General features: G+C 47.5%; 1 protein-coding gene across 6 annotated transcripts in view; it reads left to right on the plus strand.

Moving 5' to 3' along the window:
• LOC143426206 (uncharacterized) overlaps positions 1–12,971 on the plus strand; it is a 39,152-nt gene that overhangs the window by 20,999 nt on the left and 5,182 nt on the right. The window contains exon 1 of one of the 6 annotated variants that reach the window (XM_076899466.1): positions 1,506–2,174. The exons of the other annotated variants lie outside the window; for them this stretch is intronic. Within the exon in view, the coding sequence (XP_076755581.1) occupies positions 1,549–2,174 (626 nt within the window). The 5' untranslated portion in view covers positions 1,506–1,548. Of the gene's footprint in view, positions 1–1,505; positions 2,175–12,971 lie in introns of those variants that run through there. 6 annotated transcript variants of the gene reach the window in all.

Raw genomic sequence — 12,971 nt, forward strand, 5'->3', positions numbered from 1 at the left:
TATCTCACTCTCTCTCTCTCGCCCTCCCTATTTCTCGCGATTACCACGAGAGCCGTGCGTAGACCGCAAGTTCGGCGTTTTTCGTCCACGCTCGTCGACGGTCGCTCGTTCAGCCACCGTCATCCGTCGCCATCTTGACGGACCGCCCACCAATCAACGTCGCGATCAAGCAACGGTGATCGTCACGGACGGAGAAAGGTACACGAGGCGACACCTTTCGCCGAGAACGCGGACCCGTCTCTACGCACGTGTCGCGGAAAAAGACGTGCGCGACACGCGCGTCCCCGAGCCCCGTCGTCTTGTTGCTGTTGCTCTTTCTCCGATTTGCAACCACCCCGCTCCGCGCCCCCGCGTGCTCCGCGTGACGGTCGATTTATACGAGGCGCGCGACCGCGTGTGCGTGCAACGTTTTGAATTTGAGTCGCGAGAAAGTGGTGGCGTCCGCCGGGAGGCCCACGCACACATTCGTTTTTCGGTACTCCGCCGTCTCTGCTTCCCTTCCCCCTCCAGCCGTCGGCCGCCGTCGTCTACCCGTCTCTTTCGCTCTTTACTCTCCGGTCCCCTTCTACGTCGCTAGCCACAGTTCGCAGGGCGTCGCACGCAGGGCGGTACCGATGCCCTTTCGACCTCCCGCGGTCATCCAGAGTACGCAAGAGTGCTTCCGTCGCGCGACCGTCTCGTTGTCGATTCTCACGTTCCACGCCATCAGCCTCGCGATACATCTACGCGAGCGGCTCTTCTGTCTGCGCCGGACTTCCTTCGAGGACGACGCTACCGGTCTCCCTTCGTCGCGCCACGCACGTGTACTTTGGTGTTGAGGAAAAAGAGCAAAAAAAAAAAAAAAAAGGAAACAGTAAAAGGAAACGACAACGTCAAGAGGATCGAGGAGAGGGCGATCGAACAACCGCGAGATCGATCGCTTCCATTTTTGACGTGTTTCAACTAGTGCATGTGTGTGCGTGTGCGCGCGCGCCCGCGTCTGTGTACACCCACGTGCATCTGTTTTGAGTACCCAAGTGTCACCGAATCCTGGGAATACCGGAGCCAGCCGGCAAAACGCATCTAGTCAGGCGTCCGCTACCAAAGCAAACGAAGCTCGGTCGGCCTGCCAGCGGGGCAACCTTCGTCCACGGTGTATTAGGAAGGCGAGCTTGGACGGTTTATTTTTTTGCCAGACGCGAAAGAGGAGAGGTATCGCGCGGCGTCCGGGGCTCGGCTGTTCCGATCGGAAGACTGCTTACCGACGCGTACATCGACCGCTAGAAACAAAGGATCGCGCTAGGCGAAACGCAGGCTTACTCATCGAAAGAGCGCCGGGTTCGTCTGTTGTCAGTTATGAGCGAGATCGTCGGTGGGCAAACGATGGCGTCGTGAGGATGGATCCCCGGCAACGATAGAATTATCCGGCAGTATCGCCGAGGATGTCGTAGAGAGGCGTGTTATCATCGCGTGTCGTCGGCTCGAGTGTGCGTGAGAGGGAGAAAGCGTGTGCCGCCTCTGGTTACCTACTCGATAACGGCAACCAGACAACGGATTTAAGAGGTTAGGATGCCGCAGTGCGCCGTGGCTACGTGCCGCAACAGTCATCGTCGGACCCGCGGCCGTCGTATCCGCTACCATCGATTCCCCCAGATACCGGAAGTGCGCTCGCGATGGGTGCGCGCGTGCGGTCGCGTGCCCCTCTCGAACGGCGAGATACCGTTCAACATACAAACCGCACGGATATGCTCCCTCCACTTCACCAACGAATCTTACGAGAAGGATATGGAGCACCTTGTGCTTGGTCTTCCTGTGCGCAGTAGGCTGCGTCGTGGCGCTGTACCGACGATCGGCGTGCCGGTGAACGTACAGCCGGTCACCAAGATGCTGGTCGAGGACGCGAAGCGCTCCCTCCTCAAGGTCACCCATGCTAAAATGCTAACCGGCCAGAAAGTGACCGGCAACAACGGTCTGGCTGACAGTAAGCAGCAGCACCATCAGCCGACCACGGAAAGGCGGCAGCAGCAGCACCACCACCACCACCACCACCATCAACAGCAGCAGCACCACCACCACCACCACAACCACCACCACCAACACCAGCAACGTGCCAAGAGTGGCAATCAAGTGAACCAGGAGCAAAAGATGGCGGGCATCGACGTACTGCTTGCCCTCGGTCTCAAACCCGCGCCACGGTGAGTCTATCCTTACACGGTACGAAACGATTGCGTTCTCGACCAAGAATTCGAGGACGGATCTGGTACCGGAAGCGATAAGACGGATTCCATTCCCTTATCTCTTGGATCGATCTCTTTTTACTTCGTTCGCCAAGTTTTATCGCCACTTTAGGATTTTCTTATGCGCGCTTTGGTCCTTTTCTATTGGTTCGTTTGACGAAAGTACGGGGGGCATTGTTGAAATGGACGATCGATCCGTTTGATCGATAAATAAGTCGGTTGAAGGTTGGTTCCGCTTCGAGCGGAAACTGTCGTGGTCGCGATGTTTCCTCCTCAGCGCGGCAACCATGAAGACCTTTTAGCGCGACCTCTGGTAGGAACGGCGCATTGATCCACACAATCGCGGATCAGACGAAACCGTGGCCGTTTTCTCTCGATGCGCGAGAGCGACAGAAACTATAGGTCCTGGAGAAACTCGGGTTTCCACGGTTTCTTCTTTCGGGTCTTTACTTTCAAGGTCACCGTTCAAGGTCATCCGTTGCTTTAGCCAGTCGATAAAATAACGATACTTATATAATAAAGTTCAACCGGAAATATCCTGTTCCAGCCGATCTTTCGATGGTTTCGCACGTCAGCCATGAATTTGTAATACGATTTTAATTCTCAACGATGAAATTCAAGTTAATGACGCGTAAGGTACGAGAAGGCGCGTTACATAATTTTTTACGTGCACAAAATAGCTATTACATGATTACAGTTAGGAAGGTCTCGTTAATTTTTCTGCGGTAACGTGATTCAGTCGAGAGTCTGAAGCTGATAGGACGAGAATACGAGACACGAGCTGGCCGGAACTTAAAACTGCACTACTTACGAAATTACACGGTGAAAATACGAACAAAACGATGCGTTTCTCTTATAATAATCGGAAATAATCGTTACTTTAGAAGCGGTAGCAGTTTGGTGCCTTTTAATTTGCTTAAAATATAAAACAACCGAGGATCGATATCGTAGAATTCAAAGAATCTAACAATTGCGAACGAGATTTGTTATCTGCCTGCGAGCATGAAGATAGAAGTGTATCGCGCGTGTGCTCGGTTAAGTGACAAAATCTGTGTAGGTAAGCGAGACACTCGCGAGTACTGGAGAACGCGTCTTTGACGCGGAGGACCGTCTCTCTACGTGTACAGTTGGTCTATCGTTCTGGATCTGCCAATGAAATTCTACATCTTTATCTTTCTGCGACACACGTGCAGATAAAGTTTCCTCAACATCTGCCACCGTTACAAGCTCTTCTTGAACGTCTCATTCCTTCCAGTTCAGCGATGGTTTCTTATAATTTTCATTAGACGACAACTTTTATATAATATTCGTTTTCTCTCTTTTGTTTAATCGGTAAGGCATTGGATAAAAGTGCTTTTGTTTTTTCGCGTGGATGATAGTCACAACTGAAGAAATGAATATCGAGACAGACAGTCGAAGAGCAATGGAACTTAAAACGAATTTTGTTTTTCTTTTAAGCGGAGAGATGTTGTAGCTAATCTAAAAGAATATCAAACCGCTCTAGTTCGAAAAACAGAGGAATATTCGAGTCGTTATCGATGCTGAGAATCGTTATCACTTGGGTCATGAGCCAAAAAGACGATACATACGCGTAAATACTTGTAGGTAGAACAGAAGACGTCCTCTAATATATTTTATTGTAAACCTCGATTTTTTTGCAAAGCACGCGTCCGCTGCTTCACGTAAATCCATTCGCAAATCTGCTATCGTCAAGGACGTGTATCTATTTTCTCCTTTCCAATGTCAGTTCGCGTCTTTGGACTCGATATCATTTTTAATTGGGTCATTTCAAAATTGTTCCTCCTACTTCTACTCTCTTAACTTACCTCTATCGATAACCCAGGGATCGCTATGCGCATGTATGCAAAAAAGAAACCTCAGCCCCAAATTATCGTTTAACGTTCGCGTTACATAATTATGAGTAGCCCTTTAAGAATGCGTTATCGAGGCTCGAATTGAGCAACAGCCCTGTCGCAGGAAATTTCACGAGCTTTTTAATTGGAAGGAACGCGTGCCATCGATGCGGGCAAGCGTTTCCATTTCTTTTGGTTTTTTCTTTAGAAGAGGGGGGGGGGGGGGGGGCAGAGCGTCGTTCGCGGGAGATGACTCGGTAAAATCGCGCGTTACGGTGTCGAAAATCGGTCGTTTGGAAAGAACGAGAAAACGATCGGCGACAACCCGACCATCTTTGGTGCACGACCAGCCAGCCGACCAGGGTCGTCTCCGCGACGGCGATTTGACCTACGGTCGACCTCGGGCCGAGAATCGACCGTCCTCCTTTCGTCATTCCACCTCGTGATATATCGTCGTTTCTCGTAGACCGCCGCGTGATGGTTATGTGGGAAAAGGCGCAGAACTGGACGCGAATATATCGCGGCTGTCCTCGTCCGTTGGTTCGCGTGTCCTTGGGCGTGCAAGGTTCTCGCCTGGTGAACCGTTTGCATCACGGCCCATCGAGAAGACGCTCGACTGGCTTTCGGAAATTCCAACGCGGTCGAAACGATTTTTATTGCCGTCCATCCTCTTAAATTAACCACCGCGCTCGCCTCCTCGTTACCACCAGGTTCAATTACTATATTTTGTATTTCCAACGACCATCGCCGTATTAACGATCCGCTGATTGTTATCTAAGAGAGCTGGTGTCTTCGATGACACGCGCAACCGTGTTCAGTTCCTTATTACCATTCGGAAGTGAGGGCGTTTCATTTCGTTACTGGATAACAGTTTGCACGGTAACATCGCGGTTCCACCCTTTTGTAACCGTGCGTGGCTACGTGCATTTCTCCTAGCTGGTTGTCCCTAAACTCCGTGTAACTCGCGTTATTGTCGACTTGGTAAAGTCGAAAGTGAAAGGTGAAATCATGCGATTCATTTCGGTCGGACAATACGGTGATTCAACAGAATTAAAACCAGCGCGAGCGATGTAAATTGCAATTTAATTGAATGCTAATTTACATCGTTTACATGGCTCTGGGCTCTGTAAAACTCGGGACGCCGTTCAACCGAAACGAACCGTGTAAACTCTTTATACAATTGGGTCCAATCCCGTTGGATCCGTTACATTCTCCAAATTTTTCCCCAAAATTGATCCGCGCATTTTCTTCTCGCGAGAAGACTCGTTGAGCAGAGTTTTTCGTATCGAATTAACATACTGACTGTTATCGAGCCTATTCTTACCGCGATGGTAAAACGCGACGCGCTCACGTATTATTCGCGGCCCAATCGTGCGACAACACCCAGCGCAATGTTAGGGAATATTTTGAATATTCCTTGATTCAGAGTATCACGGACGACCGCAACTTTTTCCTAGCCTATATCATTTTATCGTCAGCCTGCGAGGTCGATGGTACGCAAGGCGAACGCTTTTTCCCGTCCCCGCTGTTTGTTCGCGCTTGATATACCGAGAAAAGTCCAATGGCGATCGAACGAAATCGCCAGGCCATCGATCGAATCGTGGCAGTACTTCGAACTAATCCGGGCCTGACTTAAACCAATTCAACCTCTGACCGATGTAGCGACGTTCGAGAGACGGAGGAGAGGCCTTCGCGGTCAGGGACGAGGCGAACCTTGCCTGCTGACTATCTCCCGAAATTCGAGCCACTGCCTCGTTTTCCTGTATAATTTCGCACGGTCCTCCTCTCTCGGTGGCATCTTCGATAAATCGGCCCGCTCACCAGCAGAGCGAACTATTAAAAAATTCACACGCCCAAGGTTGTCTCTGTGTACTCGGCTGCTTCTCGAGTGCCTCTGTATAGCCACCGGTTTCTACTTAACCCCTACAACGCAACGAAACCGTATATGAGTTTGGACAAGTTGTTCACCGCGCATTATGAACCCATTTATTGAGTCTACGTGCTACCATTCAGTATGCGCCGTGGAACCTTGTACGCATCCAATACCATTGCCGCTCTTATGCATAGGGAAAACATCTTTTTGTACTCTATGCTTGGCAGTGCGTTTACATTTTAATTAATTTCAGACAGGCTTCGAGAGAGACCTGTCGTAAACTTGATTGAAGTAAACACACGTGGGGTATAACATTTATTTATGAACGTATTCGCATATTATATGATTGAAAAGGTGAAATGAATATGATATTATAATGTAAGGCCAAGGTGCATAGGTTGTAACATAACATATATATATATACACGTGTAAAAATAAAACAACGGGAAGTACCGTAACAGAAAGCAGTAGATATAGAAGTGTAAAAATAGACGAGTAGGGTGTGCAACAAAAAAAATGATGAAGAATGTCTTCTTATTAAAAACAGGGTTGTACAACTGTGACGGGAAATTTCGGAAAATTTTCTTCCTCTCTTCTGGTTGTGTTTCTGTCCAAAAATAACGGCTCGTTAGTAAGCGCGAGAAGAAGACGGCGGAGCGGTGCTCTTTTTAAAGGCAACGATGAGATTCTTCTCAGGGAAGAAGGACGAATTCGAGCTCGACTTGGTTCCGAGAAAAGTTTCGCATAACCTCCGCGCGCGCGGTTCACCAACGCGCTCGAGAACGTCCTTGGCGCTCAGGGACACCTCGAGCAGGCGAGAACGCTCCACCGATCGTCAGCGTCCGCGAATTAGGTCGAGAGCAACGCGAGCGGGACGGGAGAGCACGTTCTCTCGTAACCGTTCGATGTCAATAATAATAGCGCGAGTCTCACTGGCATAGAGGTTTCCTTCTTCGCTCTCTTGCCCTCCTGGCATTTCGTGCTTTTTCGTGGTAGCCTCCTCCTCCTCTTCCCGGTAAATACGTGGATTTCCGAGTGATACCTCGTGATAAATCGTTCGAGATGGATCGCGGACTACTATCGATAATTGGTACCGCGGTAGCACGAAGTCGCGTCACGGTTTACGATCGTTGCGTAATTCTAGCGTTATAAAAAAATATTTATAAAATAGAGACTAAAAAGTTGCTTGAACAGTGTAACGGATAATTGTAGATCTACTGGAATTTGTTTGATAACCATCCATTTTGGTACGCGTTCTATTCTTAATCCGAAGAGAGGGTGTGTGTGTACATATGTTACTAAATTACCAGGACAAGTGTCAAACATATAAAAAACAAATTATAAACTACATTGCGATGGGAATTATCTATCCTCCTCCGGATACACTCAATGGACATAATTACGTTTCCTATTGGCAATTGCTGCGCACTTAAACATTAGCTGGAATCAGTTATTTCCAATAACTGGAAAAAAGCGTTAAGAAAACAACAACGAGAAGGAAGTAGAGTAACCTCAAATTATTTCTGTCTATTACGTTAGCTACGACTGCAAGGTTCTAATGTAAAGTGGTGTCGGCAAATGGTCGATTTCGCGACAAACGAAGATCGAAATTGCCCCCTTTCTTTTTTTCGTTCTTCCTCCTGGCCGTCTGTGGGCGTCTTCCTGGTATGCTGGAAAGTGAGAAAGATGAGTCTCCCTCGCAACCATTCGATGTCAATAATAATAGCGTAACTTCGACCGTGCAGAGGTTTCCTTCTTCGTGTTCTTCCCCCACTTGCTGTAACGAAGTCGACCTTTAGGACGTGTCTTTCTATGGACTTTGTTGCTTACGTCGATCTCTACTTTGTCGTTGTTGTTCGAACGACTTGAAACCGTGCTAAATTTTGTAACGATCTTGAAATGTTGGTTCCGTAAACAATAATAATTTCACATATAGGATATAGCTTATTTCTTTGCTCGTCGAGGTGACTTCCTGAGCGCAATCTATCCCCGTTGATTTGTTTTCCTCGCATACAGCGTCACAAGTAGTACATAACCAACGTGTCAACAAGAATTAGTATTATCGTAATGATTGCACTTAATAGAGAACACGACCTTGAGCAGTTTTTTCCAATAATTATTTAAAACGTTATATAAAGAAAATATAGAAATTGATGGCGTTCAAAGTACGACCGGGAAGGAGACAGAGATATTTATAACGGTGTACACGTTTCATCCTTCGGCTGTTCCCTGTAACGTACTCGACCGGGGTGTAGGAAAAATTCAATTCCCAGTGGAAACGTGGCGGTTTCACAGCAGAGCAACCAGCGATTAGCGTTCGAATAGGAGTGCAAGAACAGCAACACCTCGGTTAAAACCGAGGATACAGCGTAGAGGACAGTAGGAGGAGACGGAGGACGAAAGCGCGCGCTCGCTCGCGAAGAAGAAGTAGGACGCCGCTGCAAGGTCCCCTGGCAAGCGTTTAACCTAACCTAACCTAGCCCAATCTAGGCGCGGACGCACACGCGCGCGCTTCTATCTGCTCTCTCGCCCCCCTCGAGCCACCGCATTAATCGTGGCAACCCCACCTAAGCCGGTCGACCTGCTGCACTCCGCTTTCTCTCTCTCTATCTCTCTCTCTCTCTCTCTCTCCCCCGCTATATCTCGTACGTTCCTACGACGGTCTATCTTTGTTGTTTCGACTTCTGTTCGTAACCGACGCGCGCGCGGTATTCGCGGTAGTATATACTCGCGCGACTCATAGTCGGCTAAACGTCCTTCGTCTAACCGTAAATGCGCGAAAACAGGCTCCGGTCCCGAAGCGAGTGTGTGTACACGCTAGCGGTTCCCTCCCGCACGGTCATAGAACTTTCGTCCGTGAAACGTGGCAGCACCGGGTTTTAGAAGAAAAAGGGTGAGCGCGACTCTTAGTCGACGCGCTTACCAACCGCGGTAACGCCAGTCCTCCTCCCTTTACTGCCCTCGCGATAGACGAACGACCTTTCGTGACCTTTGCCGTTTCACCAGCCGTCGAAAGGGAGTCGAGTCGTCGTCGGTGTGCGCCACGTTACGACAGCGAGAGTGGCGAAGTGCGGTGAGAGTGTCTCTCGGGCGAAGACGCGGACGATTAGCCCGCGATCGGCTCCGATCGACTACGTCCGGCTGCCTTCGTCCGGGCGCAGGGGCCGAAGAAAGAAAGGATCATCGTGACCGGCGAGCGGCGGCAACGCTCGGTGAAAAGTGCAAGTGGAGTGTGAACGGTGCATACAACTTGTGTGTTCATGCCACTCGGTTCCTGTGTCAACGGTTTCTCGCGAACGAGGGAGCTCGATTTTTTTTCCACCGCTTTACGCCTACCCGCGTCGCCTCTCGCCCCGGAGGGACACTTTCGAGATGATGTAGCAGCACGCCGTTCGAGTTTTCCGACACACACGTCCAACGTACGTAGCTCGACGGTGTTTGCACGCGGAAATTGATGGGTGGGTGCGTTAGCAGCGGACGTGTGGATCTATGAAATAATTTCAGGTGTTCCGCGAAAGTCCGCATCGGGCGTCGGTCTTTTCACGGTTCACCGGAAGTCTCAGGTGCGCTTTGTTTCTTGGCCGTTTCGTCGCGCGCGTTCGAAACAAAACACCGCCTACCTTTAACTGTCGCACAGTCTCTATCGATTGTTTTCTATTTGAGATCACATTCGTGAAAGTTACCCGTGGCTCCCGTGACCGGTATAGGAACCAGTCGCGGCTAGCCGTTTCATCGTGATTCGTGACAGTGATTATCATCGTACGTATACATACTGGCTCCGTGAGAGTGTTAATCATCGTCATTCCGGTCTTAAGTATCGCGGAATGCCCTTGTATTAATTTTGTTTAGCTAATACCGTTTTAATATTCATTGTGTTTTCCGTGGAACGTTGAATTTAAATGGCGCGCTTATTCAAAAGGCGCCTCGTTAACCTTGATACTTTTCGCAAATTCGTAGCGACAACAACGCCGTTTCCGTGACCTCGATTACAGAATCGACTATTAATCCTATCGTTGCGTTCTTCGTTCCGACTACCGTATGAAAAGGTAGGAATGCACGAACGGTGGGGGAGCTTAACTCCACAACGTGTACCGCTATTTCATACGTTCGTTACATTAAATTAACATCGGAACTAATTCCAGCGATCGTATCACTGGCGGTGTTTATGCTTCTTGTTTCCTGGCGACGAGGCTCTCTGTGTTCACTTTTAACGCTTGCTCGTTCATCCAGAAGATTTCAGTTACCGTTTGCCGGCCGGTTTCGCTTTCTCCTTCGCTTTCGCTATCGCCACAGTTTAAACGGCCTCTACGCTCTATTACTGTTTCGTGCAGCCGAAGAAAGCGTGAAAGGTACAATACCCCGGCGAAATACGAATCCCTGAATCAGTGCTGTGTAACGTCGTGGTTCCCGGTGCCTCTCTTCCTATCGCGCCGAATCAATTTTTGAACGTACAGTGTTGCTGCGCTTAGGCCAATAACGTAACGTAAACATGTCACGGATGCCATCATTGTAGCAACAGTGAGTAAGTAAAAATAGAGAGTTTCAATATGAATTGATCGAGTACTTGGAAACTGTATCATTGTAATACAGTCTCGATAAGATATTTCCAACGGGAAGTGAATTAAATGGGGTTCCTCCAGTTTCTGCTATCTCGTACAGTCGTATGAATGGTACTGGTTATCAATCGACGAAAATGTTGGGGGACCTAGTTTCTGGTTACGAAATATTTTCATACCACAGGATTGGTTGGAGCGATTGATATAAATAGTTAAAGATACTTTTTTATAGTTAGTTGTTGGTATTTAAATACTGCGTTAGATAATAGATAATTTTATTGATCGACTCGAAACGTATTTACAAACAATCCTTTTATATGGATAATTGCTGCGATGAACGTTATCAGATTATTGAGAGAACCGTAAATGCTGAAAACGAAAGTCAATACGACCGGTAACCACCTGTTACATTCTGCCTGAAAGAATGCAGGAACAAATGCTAATAAAACGAGTGTCTCAACCGCGATTGTATTTCCGAAGTTCTAAGTTTTTGCAGCTTATTAGGATACTCTCTCTTGAGGGTATTATTCGCTAAAGTAAAACGTGAGATGTTCGAGCTATTCTCATCAAAGTAATTCTTCATGTTCGAAGAGAATTCTGATTTCTAAAAAAAATTCCACAATGGCTGCTCCTCGATGTAAATAACGAGCGATTTAAAAATAATTCAAATGAATCAACGATTGCACAGACTTCGTTTAAGTTGAATTTTAATCGCACCAATATTTAATTAGCTTTCGTCATTCTTTTGTTCATTGCGTGTACGTGATAGGGAAAAGCAAATATAATTTATTAAGCTCCCAACGAAATTTGAACGTTACTCGATCCGACGATCGAACGAATCAGAATTAACAGCGGCCCGTTTGTGTCAATCGAAAGTCTGAAAGATTAGAGGAAGAGTTCGAGGGCTTTTCAGAATTGGTACCGCGAAACCTATATCCGCGTCTATAAAGTGCAGTGAACGCGAGCGGGTGCAACGAACTTCGTTTCTCCCCCTCTTTTGTGTCCTCTCTTTCCACCGCCCTGTCTCCCTCTCGCGCGTGCAATTTCCCACTCTGTGCCTCTTCCCCTCTTTGCGAACGACCGCGCGAGCACACCGCGCCTCTCGTACCAAACGAGCCACAGGCGTAGTCTCGAATTTTGGACCGTTTCGTCGTCTATTTCAACATCGGTTCCCACGACGATGTTCACTTCGTCACGATGATTCGTCTCGAGACGGTCGTTTCGTTGATTTCATCATTTCAGCGCAATTTTCATTTCGACTTTCAATTTAATTATCGTCACCTCGTACAGAGGGATATTATATTTGCTCCTTTGTCGCCGGAGGTGAACCATTTGCTCTGACGCTTATTTCGTTCGCAGCGGTACCACTGCACTTCGTCATCCGTTTTCTTTCCACTCTTCTTGCTGGACTTCTTGCTGGAATCTTCGTTAGTTTGTTATGTTTTACTGTCGCCAATACAATACAAGATATTTGTTACAATACATTATAATGTTATAAGATCATAAAATTGATTACTCGTTGATCAACACGTTATTGCTTATTGCTAATAGAGGTAATCTTATTAGCTCGTGAAATTGATACGCGTGCATTAAAATATGATACAATTGGCATGAAATATACAGACAATAATGAGAGGTAATGTGCACTTCTAACAGTTAAAGTAGAAAAGAAAAATAAGGCTAAGAAACAGTTAATAAAAATTTGTAAAATAAATATTTGTTATGCTTAGCGTCGTTGCGAATTTACGTGGCTGTTGGAAAATCGAAAAAGTAGATACGGTCCTGCGTAAGAGAGGTCTCTCCCTTGGAAGCAGGCAGCGGAGTGTTAACCCCGCTGTGTGGTCACCTTCTATTCTAGTGCGCGTGTAAGCTTGCCTCTTGCTGAGGGTAAACGCGGAACGGCCACGCACGCGTTGCGAAGACCACCGTGGGTCATCTTCGTCGTGGGAGCAACCCCACTTTCAAGCCGTTCATCCGCGTCCGGATATCGATCGAGGATGGGATCACAAACGTTCTGCGCGAGGATGCATCGTAGATCTGCGAGGCTCGTTAACGTTAATCCGTTCACTGTATTCTTCTTGCGTTGCTCTGTAATTATTGTCGATCACATCGTAATCACTGTTATCATTAACGGTACATGTCGCAGAAAATATACCTTAAGTCATATTTCGAATATAAATAAAGGAGAAACGTTGTATGATGTGAAATGGCATTTCATACATTTATATTCGGTGCTTTGCTTTGGTTTAATTTAGCTAACTGCTGTGTTGTAAGTCGAAGCTTGTCCTTGATAGCGACACAATTATTTCCTATGCAAGGTCCGAGCAAACTTTGTAAAACGGACTTATCGGTTTATCAACGTCGTCGTTGGAAAGCGGATGTTTTCAATTTGACTAATCTTTCAATGATCAATGTGCAATCTACAGTTGGATTCCACTGAATAATTAATTTCAAGTGTCAAACGTATAGACCG

The sequence above is a fragment of the Xylocopa sonorina genome, chromosome 8 (assembly GCF_050948175.1).
Source record: "Xylocopa sonorina isolate GNS202 chromosome 8, iyXylSono1_principal, whole genome shotgun sequence".
Taxonomy (NCBI): Eukaryota; Metazoa; Arthropoda; class Insecta; order Hymenoptera; family Apidae; genus Xylocopa; species Xylocopa sonorina.